General features: G+C 34.7%; 1 protein-coding gene and 1 long non-coding RNA gene across 3 annotated transcripts; one reads left to right on the forward strand and one right to left on the reverse strand.

Moving 5' to 3' along the window:
• Positions 1–797: 797 nt before the first annotated feature.
• LOC117106091 (chromo domain-containing protein LHP1-like) lies at positions 798–8,274 on the forward strand. 2 transcript variants are annotated; one of them, XM_033247430.1, is made up of 3 exons: positions 798–978; positions 5,155–5,208; positions 7,155–8,274. In XM_033247430.1, the coding sequence occupies exons 1-3, from the start codon at positions 822–824 to the stop codon at positions 7,304–7,306; spliced, it is 363 nt and encodes a 120-aa protein (XP_033103321.1). In that variant the 5' UTR covers positions 798–821; the 3' UTR covers positions 7,307–8,274. The 2 variants fall into 2 exon arrangements, with proteins under 2 accessions (XP_033103321.1, XP_033103322.1); XM_033247431.1 differs by lacking the exon at positions 5,155–5,208.
• Positions 7,842–10,368, reverse strand: LOC117106092. The gene is made up of 2 exons (XR_004444985.1): positions 9,417–10,368; positions 7,842–9,210 (listed from the first exon to the last, which is right to left on the reverse strand). It is a non-coding gene; the product is annotated as an uncharacterized LOC117106092 (long non-coding RNA).
• Between the last annotated feature and the right edge of the window lie 1,185 nt (positions 10,369–11,553).

Genomic DNA, 11,553 nt, shown 5'->3' on the forward strand with positions numbered 1-11,553 from the left:
TTAAAGACCAGTACTTACGTATTGAAAGACTTCCAGAAGAGGGGGTCCCGCCATCGGGGAGGCCCACAGCCCCCTGTCGGGGAGTGCTGGGCCCACGTCGGGGAGAAAAAGCACAATTCGTCGGGGAGAAAAAAAATTACATGTATTTTCTACGTATTAGTAGACTCTAAAATCGATTAAATAAGCCTTTGAAACCCCTAACTTAATAAAATTTTCGGGGGCTTCGCCTAGGACCACTTTTTAGATCTTTTAATCGACCACACCCACATTGCTTTTGATCATGATTCACAGACATTCTTGGTAACAGCAAACAGATTATGCATGAAGAGGTAAGGGGTCATTCTCCCAGAAATCTGGACCTTCTCTCGAAAGCAAATGAAACTCTCCCGGGAACCAACCCATCTCTTAAAAATACATAAATATTTGCAGGTTTTTTACTACTTTTTCACCCTATCTTGAATTGTCTCATGGAAGTCTGTGCCAATGGTCATCATCTTGCGCAGCAAAAGGAAATTACACGTTTTAAGAAAGCGATCTCCTGGAAGTGACTTCAACGAATTTGGGATTCTTACATAAATGTGTAGATCAGGTCACTGAGATTGTAAAGATGCAAACTCATGTTAAAACCGTACATACCTTTTTTTTCTTTTGTGATATTGCATCGATCCATATTTTTTTTTTTTTTAGGGTCAAAGTTTATGGACAGAGTACAGTACTAAGTTTTATATTGTATTAAAGAACCTTGGCAGAGGTCTCGGTTTACTTGATGGAATTTTGCATAAACAACTTTTTTTTCAGAGTGTTTGGACAGAAGAGTAAAGATGGAAAGTCCTATAAATATAAAAGAAGACAAGGACATTCTGAATGGCAAAGGAGAGGAGGAAAGTTTGAATGGAATAGAAGATGAGGAAAGTTTGAATGGAATAGAAGAAGAAATAGATATTGTTGGAGAATCAGAAGAGGAAGATATTATTGAAGGTGGGTTTCATCCAAAGGTTAAAGCAAAATTATTTGCTTTTTTTAGGGGCTGGCTATTGAATTTTAACAAAATAACATATTGTATATACTCCACATATACAAAATATTCTGATTGTTATGTCAGTCAGATGGCAAGCAAATGTTTTCAAAAACCAGAGGGCCCACTGCTTGGTTTCAGATACAAAAGATTGAAATACACATTATTGTAGTATTTTGTTGTGGGTGAATGGTTTGGTATGACACCATAACAAAAGCCATAAAATGCCTCGTCAAGTTGCCTTCTTTATTCATCACCAATAATTGGAAGATATATTAGATACAAATCGGTTTAGAACCTGAAACAACCAACATGTTTCATTTAACTTTCAATTAAACTCCACATACTGTAATCGTATTCTACCATAACATTATCCGTCAGTGTTACTGTACTGTGTAAATTTCCATTTAACCCCAGTTTAGTTTTAAACCAAACAAGCTCATGTGCTTGTTAACTGTTATCAAATCTGATTAAAAATGCTTACCAGCCAGAACTGACACTTTAAGGGCTGCCACTTGAGACACACAGTAATGCTAACCAACAGCTACTGCCTAGAATATTGGATAATGCATACATATTAATATAATAATATAACCCAGCCAACCATGATCCGGTTGAACTACAGTATACCATGGGCGCAGTCATATTTGTTATTGTTATGACGCCCTCAATTTCGGAGGGTTTTTCCCAACTTTTATCTAGTCATTGAAGATCTTGACAGCCATTTCTTATCCAATCACTCTTCAAAATAGCTTTATGATCATTTACTTAGGCAACTCGTAAACAGGAATAATTAACTGAATAACATTATCAACAACTGTAAATAAATCTTGATTCACCAGAAATAACAATCTAATTAATGTATTTTGTCTACAAATTTATGCTCTCAAGCAGCCGGGACTATGGTCTACTATGCCTGTAAACGTGGTCTGTGTTCCGTACCACATGATACTTTAAAATCATACAAAACCAATGTTACACACATTATAATAAGGTCTGTCAAGCTTTAAGGTGATCTATAACTAATAATATATTGCATGTTAATGCTATATAATCAACCACAAAGTTCATACCTAAAATATGGCGATTTTTTCCCAGGTCTACTGAGACGACATAGGTTTCTACGTCTATCGCTCTCTGCACGTCTAATGTTTTCCCCGAGTGGGAAGGCAACGTCAATCCGGGAACTCATACTCACATTGCCCATATCCCTCCGCCAGTAGTAAATACAATTAAATAAATTGTTTAGCTTACGCTAAATTTATATAGTGCCATATCACTATATTATCATGCTTGGATGCAATATTTCAAATCCCTACAGGCCCGTAGGCAGGATTTTCGATGGGGACGTGCGTTTTACAACCCGAAGTGGACCTAAAGATGGGCCACTGCCTAGGGATCCCTGCGAGGGTGGGGTGAAACTTCTGGAAGCTCTGACAAATTAGCATTTTGAGGGCCTTTTTTAATGGATTTCTAAAATCCATAATTTGTAATATCCTATTTAAATTTTCATTCATTTGAGTAATGTCTAGGGACCTAGCATGAGAAATAGAGGTTGAGGTGAAGGGAGAAACTTCACAGACAGATGGTCAATACCATCTCAGCCCCACCATGGTTGGGGCTGAGGTAAGAAAATTTATGATTATGGCACCTCAAAGTGGCCGGAAATGGCACTCTTAGACAAATTTTAATTATGATTTTTCTTTTTACCCCCTTTCTTTTATAATTTTAGGGGGCTCACACCTCTGTAAAATTATAATTTTTCATGTCCTTTACATCTGTAGGCCTACAATCGCTGGAGCTGATAATTTCCAACAGATTTCGTAGCACATTAAAAATCAACGGGTAGAAGAACGGCCAAAAATTGTAATGCATACTATAGCATTTTATGATAATTAAGAACGTTTTTAGTGAAATAATAGGTTTTAAAAAGTGGACTTTTTGAAATTTGGTGGTCCAGGGGACAGAGGTCTAGAGGGGGTTTGTGAGAAAAGGGACAAAGTAGCATTTTGGGGGTCTTATATAATAAATTTCTTAAACACATAATTCATGAATATTTCATTTAAATTTTCATTAATTTGGGTGTTTTGGGGACCTGAAAAAGTAACGTTATTATGTCCTGTAAATCTGCAGGCCTATGATAACATTCTTCATATTATATATATCTATCTGCAATCTCCGGAGACGATCGATTTCTAACAAATTTAATACCACATTATTAAAAATCAACGGTTAAATAAGCTGGCAAATATATAATGCGACCCCCCTTGCCTACGGGCCTGCTTTATTGGATCATCTCAATATAATGTTGAAATGCTAAATCCCGTCACTATTTTATTACTTTCATTGGAGTACTGTATATTCTTTTATGTTGTTCTCACTAGGTTAACATTTAACATAATAATACACCTCATTAATTTTAAAATTAAAAATAACATGACATTATAGCTGAATAAATAAGGAACACGTTGCAAAAACAGCCAAAAAAATCGGCCTAATATTAACGAAGACGTTTAAAAAACTGCTCAAAAAGGGGGCTGATTTTCAACGATTTCGCACCGTTTGGTGAATTCGGGCCTGATTTTTGGAACACAAAACAAATTGTAATGCCCCTGACGGTTTTTACCGGGCTGACAAAGCCGTCGTACCGGGCTGGGTAAGGCCAGATTTCCCCAACGAAAGCAAAGTGGACGTGGTCGAGCTTCAATTAATAGGTTCCAAAAGTGGTCCTGGGGGTGAAGCAACCGAAAATTTTGACAATTCAGGGGTTTCAAAGGCTTATTTAATCGATATTAGAGTCTACTAATATGTAAAAAATACATATAATTTTTTTTCTCCCCGACGAATTGTGCTTTTTCTATATATAGCATAATTTGAAATTATTATTTTAAGACTTTATAACATAATACATAGCCTACTGATTAATAATAGCTGAGATGCACATTTCAGAATTAATAATCGTTTTTAGTATATCTTACTGAATATTTATTGTCTACAAAATGAAATGTGACTTATATGCATCTTTAGAAATACAATTTCTACAATATTATTCTTGTTTTTATGTAGATAAATGTTCGATAAATTCTATCTTTCATTAAAAAAAAAAAAAGAAAAAAAAAAGCGAAATTCAGCGCGTCTATTTTCCTTCTAATCAATGGCGTTTGTAAACGTGCACGGACCTCATCGTCGAATCCCAGGATTTCTGACGGCAAAGCTGGCCTGCCTGCCTAGGTCCATCCCAGGCCAACCAATAATAATTAACAAAATGTATTTTTTTAAATATAGGCCTATGGCGTACATGCACTTCAACTTTTACAACAAACGCCTACCTGTAGTACGTTCTACTGTACTTAGGCCTACACTAGTTTGTTGTCGTCATTCTGTATCTAAATGAATGAGGAGCAAACCTAGCTAGTCAACATCTAGGTTAGGTTAATTGATTATAAAATCACTAAACATTATCAAACACTCGTTTTGACGCACTCCGTTCTGTAGTGTGTCTGCTGTTGAAAACAAATTTCCTAGCCTAATTTTGTGACTGGCTATGATGACTGAGATGGACTATGTTGATTTATTAATAATATTTTGTTTGGGATGAAAAAAAGGAGAGTCCATTTCCCCAAAATGCTCCATCAGCACATAGTTTAGTGTGTGAGTTTAGTGTGCGCTATGGACAGTATGGCTATGGAATTTACTAACCACACAATCCACATTTAGGTGATTAAGTCGCAAAACTTTAGCTTCGTTTGGTGGCACCATTTACTCTAGGTAGACAGCGACCGGTTTCGTTACCGGTTGGTACATTTCTTACAAACATTCAGCCAAAGGCCAGTGAAAGTTGAGACGGCAGCCGGGTTTTTATCGATGTTTGCCATCCTTATGTGTGCCATCGTAATGTCATGGTTTGCTGGAATTGCGTTCTAATTTAAATCTCCGAACTTCTGAAGCTGAGATATTCTATGAATGTAGGCTTGTAACGCAGGCTACAATTTAAAAACAGGTGGGACTCATTCAAAAATTCGAGGGGGTTCGCTAGAAAAGGGGGGTTCGTCCGAACCATAAAACCCCCCCCTGGCTACGGGCCTGTATTAGTTATAACAATGCTGTATTAAATGAATTGACCAACATTTTATTTTCAGTGACCGATTTAGAACAACTGTGTGGAAGTGTTGGTGTTGACATACAATTTCCAGGTAATCTGTCAGTGATGTAGCGCATACTAACATTCTCATTGCATTCATCATCATACCATATTATTCAAATAAACACCTCTTTAGAGCCTCATTTGGAATAAATGCCCTAAGGCGTTTATTTTCCCCAAGAATAAACACCCACTCCCCCCTAATGGTATTAAACAAATTTAAGGCCAAAAAAAATAAATTCTTGTGTTGGCCACATTTTGGGAAAAACCAAAAAATAGGTAGGTCAGTAGGAAAAGTTTTACCCACTAATGTCGTTTATGCCTAAAAAGTAGAAAATACAACAAAAACCACTTTTAAATCTATATTAAAGAGCAAGACGATCGTATAACATTGTCACATTGCCTATCATCCAGCAAGGTAGGTCAATTCCAGCCTTAAAAAAAAAACTAAACTGGCTAATTACTTACTTATTTTCTCTTTTACTTTCATTCTATGCTTCCTTAACTTTCCATGATTCCTATTAACCTACCTTTTCTTTCTTTTATCTTCCTTATCCTTTTAATTACCTTTTCTTTCCTTTCCCCTTTCTTTCTAATGCCTCCTTATGCATTGTTTCTTTAGCTTAAAATTACCTTTGTAATATTTCCTTATCTTTCTTCTTTTTCTTATGTAAACATTTCTTTCGTATCCTGATTCTTTCTTGTCCTTTTCTTTCTTTTTACCATTTCTTAGGTTGCTTTGAATAACCTTTCTTATAAATAATAATAACTTTTCTTATAATTCATTCTTTTCATTCCTTTTTCTTTCTTATATTTCCTTTTCTTTTCTTTCATTTTCTTTCTTTCGGTTTTAGGTCTTTCTTTTCTATGGATAAGATTCTACAGACAAAGCATAGAATTGTGTTGTAGTTTGATAAAAACAAACTTGATACTTAACAGGATAATCCAGTTGCAGCTTTTATCTGAAGCTAGACTGTGTGTACAGTAATAGTGAATACACATCTAGATGTGTATAAGAGACAGCCACATGCGTCGCCCCCACATCAAACAGAGCTTGTCGGGCAGTTGGACTAAAAAAATATAATAGGCCCATGCCAAGCCAACACATCTGTCACAGTCTGTGAGTGTCATTTCTGGCCATCCAGAGGTTCCTATTCTTAAAAAAATCTCATTTGGAAGGCGTGAACACCTTCACAAAATCTTCCACATCCTCCAGCCCACGAGCTCTAGTCCCCCTATCGGACAGCTCGGCCCCCAGAAAATATATCCTACAGTCGCCATAGCTACTACACCTTTTTATCATTGGCACTAAACAAGCAGAACAAAAAAACCTGATGCCAGGATTAATAATATAATAATATAATGATGATGATGATAATAATAATAATAATTTTAACACTTGAGTTCTCACTGGTTGGTTGCCATGTTTACATCATCGCAAATACAGTAGTGCAATATTTTGTGAATGCCCGCATAGGAACCTTGGCCCTCCCAGAGGTGTGGTTTCTAACCTGGTTAGGATCAATAAGCATTCACATCACACATTTTGACGGTAATTACAGTATGTGTTTATTCGAGTTCTTCTTGTCGTGTCCATACACTTGCTAGATACTTTGTTTCAACAAGAACTGGACACAGTTTCTAGCAGTCATTGTATGCTGCCAGGTCCATCAGATGGTATGATGAAAATGGTGATGGCCTTAACTTGATATTGTGTTGTGTGTGCTGCTGGTAGAATTAGCGTTATCCAGGGTTGCGATGAGTTCTCTTCTACCATTTATCAATTTTGCACCAAAAAATTTAAAAAAATGCCTCCCTCAGGTAAATTCCCCCTCAAAAACCTTTCTCAAAAATTATTTGAATTTATACGGTATGTACTTTGTTAGTAATTTGACATTTTTAAAATTAATTTATCTTTAAAAAACAAAAGCCAACATAAAGATGTAATACTATTCATCACTAAGGTTGAAGAGTAATTGCTATTTGATTGCATTATAGGTGAATATGAGGTGGAAGAAGTTCTAAAGAAAAGGAAGTATAAAGGAAAAATACAATATCTTGTGAAATGGGCTGGATTTGCAGAGTGTACCTGGGAGCCATGTAAAAACATTCCTCAGAACTTAAGAATGTTGAAAAATTATAGTGCCTGATGTTCATTCTGCTCTTTCATTTCAGTCTGTAATTGCGTCATTAGGCGAGACTTTCTTTATACATTGTTTAGCGAACATGCGGCACACTAATAATGATAATTTTGAATAAAATTTATTTTTTATTATGTTAATTAACTAAAATATGCAAATATGGGAATCAGTAATATAAAAATAGTAATATTAGACAATTTTAATCACATAAGTAGGCCACGCCTACTTATCCTCTCATCGAGGACGTTTTGAGTCCTTCCTGATTCCAGTTAAAATTGGTTTAATGGCATTTTTCCACACCACTAGCAGTTTCTGTTAGCCCAATTTCTATGGGTGTGGACAATATTCACTTAAAATGAAATATATGTGCTATTGTATGTGCTGTCCTTTAGGTCGAATGAATTATGCAGTTTTATAATGATAATTATAAGTGATTTTTATTGGAAACTACCAAAACAGGACTTAGTTGGGTAAAATTCGTAGGTGAGTATGACAATATTTACGATAATACTGTATTTTTGTTTTTTGTAGTATAGAAAATTGGTTTCTCTTAGAAACCCCACCTCCCACTCCTATTGTAATGTCTTGTTCAAAATATGTGTTGCAAGAATACTTTATATGAATTAGATAAACTAATAATAGTCATCAAGAATTAAAATTAAACCAGTTAATATGTGAAAAATTTATTTACTCCCGTACCATTGTTTCTTAGATTTGTCATTCATTTCTTTCCTTTAATTCCAAGTTTGTAAATGTATGACTAGCATTATGACAGTAAATGGTATCAGAATATTAATTTGATCACTTGGTAATGACAACTAGCAAACAATAGTAACATCATATCTTCATTTTACAATTACCAAAGAATGAGTTATTTTGTGTAACCTTAAAAAATGTGCAGAATACATAGGGCTGCTTTTTGCTGTCTGTTATTTGAAACATTTGTCGTTTTTATTAAATAAAGTTACTTATATGTACGCAATGTTTCAAATGTTCTTTCCTATGACATTGCTTTAACCATTCTGAAATGAAACATGCCCCTCATCCCATAGCCCAACTACAGTATTCCTTGCCTTGCAAAATACTTTTAACTTTTTTTTTTTTTGATAAGTTATTTTTCTAAGACACAAAAAGGGTGTTTGATGAAAAACTTGTTAACGGTTAATGAGATACAGATTTTTTCCCTATAAAGCCTAACTTCTAATGATTGAATATTTAGCAATTTGGCTAATTTGGTATATGAAAATAATTAGCCAAATAGAAATTTGATTAGCCCAAAAGAAAAAATATAAGCAATGAGAGCTTCAGTTCCATTAGCTTTTTGCCTACTTTGGAATGAAAATATTTAGCAAAATTCAGATTTCATTAGGATTTGGCTATTTGGCTAATCTGGGCTAGTTTCTCAAATACATTTATTTTACCGTATATATATCTTTCGTTCTTAACCCTGAATTAATAACTAAGGAGTGACAGGCTTGGCTAGTGTGCCACATATTTTGAAATTTTGATAATATAATTATATATATAATTCTCAATATAATGAATAAACTCAATATAATGAATAACTGAAACATAAAAAAAATTACACAATATAAATTAAACTGAAATATTTTTATATTACAAAATATGTAACTAATTAAATGATTAAGTGCAATACTGCTGTAATTTTACAGTCTAACACAACAAGCTACATAATCATTCCCTATCATTGCGAGTTATATAATCCTGCTCCCTGCTGACATTAGTGATTGGTAACTTTGCTGGTCATCACAATATTCATTCCACATCCCCCAAGTAACTTGGTGCTATTGTTGAGGTAATAGTTTGTGATCGAGTTGCATCGTCATGGTAGAATTCACACCATCACACCTCCTCATACAACAGTCTGCACTTCATATAGAACTGAAGCTTGTCTGAAATTAATAAAGGTATGTATAAATACTGTACATTAATAATGATTTTTTTTTTTGTGGTTTTTCTGTTGATTTTCCATCGTAATTACAGCAAGGTTTTTGACTAAATTATACACGATCACCAGCGAAAAATGAAAGAGCACTGTTATTATTTCCTTTGTACCAGCAGTTAAAGTTGGTCAAAGTTATTTTTTAAATAATCTCACCATGTCATCAGGTTATGGAAAAACCTTTATTGCTCTCAGATATCAGATATTCTCAAGATTGCAGGTTCATTTATAGATGTGGTCAGGTGCCAATGCCATCAACTCCCTTTAAACACAAGTCCAATAATCACATCTATAATCAACCTGCAGGCCAAACTTCTGAAATAAACAACAAAATGAATGTTATACATATGAAAGCAGACAATAAGCTGGACTGGACAATCTGGTACATGAATTCAGGAGGTGGTCAGGTTTAGACTATTGCTGTTCTGGAGTCCGTTGTTAGCTCATTAAAAGATATTTTTTTATTTGGCCTGCATAAATGGATCTTTTACCAACATCATCATTTGTATCATCATGAACAAATAACTGATTGCTTATGTCATTTCTGGGGGATACAAAAATAAAGTACTCATGCTTTATAAATAGGGCTGATTATTTCAAAATCAGTTGATTTTAACGCAACAACCAAAATAAAAATAAAATTTTGCCGATAGCACAATTATAATAAGCGACATTGATATATCTAGCGGGAGCAAGAGGTCAATCGGGACAAAAATATTTCCATTGACATTGTTCAGTGTTTGAAGTGCTGCTGAACTGGTGATTGGTTGCCCATTATGTCACCTTTACATAGCAGTCTGTCACCAAGGATTGTAAGTGCAGCCAACCCGGGATTAGTCATGTAGTGACGTCATACGGCTAGTCCCGGGGTTCAAACTCCCCGTCAGTTGAAAACCAGAACACATACCAAAAATTACTGCATTAGACATACGACCCACAAGATAAGGCAGGTTGCATAGAAAGTCATTTTTTAGCTTCCTATGGCACTATCCTGGTTATCTGTAGGTACAATAATACCCAGGCCCCAGGACATGGAAGTTAAGTGTCTACCAGTGTGCATCTTAGCAGTGGCATATCTAGGTTGGGGTGGGGGGGGGGAACACTCAATGATCAGTTTGACAGGTGCTAGCTACACTAACTGCGAAGGAGATCAAAGATGGAGAAACACCATTAGAGCACCGGACCATGATTATGCAAAATTTCTAAAAGATGGGAGAAAAGAAATGGCCAAAGAAGTGTCAAGATGAGTCATAAGGAAGCCCTTGGTAGACACTGAAATTGATCATGTAAGCATACTGTAATTATATAAGATATAATATTAATAAGACTAAGGCAATGTGGTTGGGATCTTTGAGAAATAATGTTGATGAACCTTTTAATTTAGATTGGGTAAAAGAATTGAATTCACTTGGAATTTACATTGGTCATGACAAAGCAAATTGTGCAGTACGCAATTGGGCGCAAAGGATGGTTAACGTAGAAAAAGTGTTAAAGCAATGGAAAAAAAGAAACCTTACAGTATTTGGAAAAGTAACAATCATAAAAACGCTAGGACTTTCAAAAATAATCTATAATGCAAGTGTGATTGAAACTCCTGATTATATTGTTAGACAGATTGATAAACTATTAGCAGATTTTATTTGGAATGGTAAAAAAGCAAAGATCAAAAGAGTATCTTTGATTGGTGACTATTCACAAGGAGGTATTAAACTACCAGACTTCATATCACAAGTAAAAGCCTTAAAATACGCATGGTACAAACGACTTGTATTTGGAAAGTTATTCCAAGATGGTATCTTTCAAAGATTGGTCCTGATAACTTACTCTGTAGAATAACAAGTGTTGATATGTTAGATAAAAATACAAAGATAAAGATACCACAATTTTACAAAGACGTTTTACTCTCATTGTCAGAATTTAATATTATAAATCAAAGTATTGGAATATTTGAACATCTTAAATGCTATTCCAAAACACTGGAAAAATTGTATTAATTCATATAAAGGAAATGCACTTGCCCTCGATACATTACAGCAAAATAATGTGCTTAAGACTGTCAAAACAAAAATTGTTTATAATCACTTTGTATCAAATGTTGCTATTCCATCCTTTCAGAGCAGATGGGAAGATGATTTCAATGTTGATAACTGGTCAATTGCATGGGAGAACAAAATTCATTTAATTGATGAATTCAAAATTACTCAATTTAATCTAAAACTTTTACATAGAATTATCCCAACAAACCAGAGGCTATTTAAATGGAAAATAAAAGCAACTGATATTTGTACAGTTT

This window comes from Anneissia japonica, unplaced genomic scaffold (assembly GCF_011630105.1).
Source record: "Anneissia japonica isolate Jap-2015-1 unplaced genomic scaffold, ASM1163010v1 scaffold287879_len466271_cov187, whole genome shotgun sequence".
NCBI lineage: Eukaryota > Metazoa > Echinodermata > Crinoidea > Comatulida > Comatulidae > Anneissia > Anneissia japonica.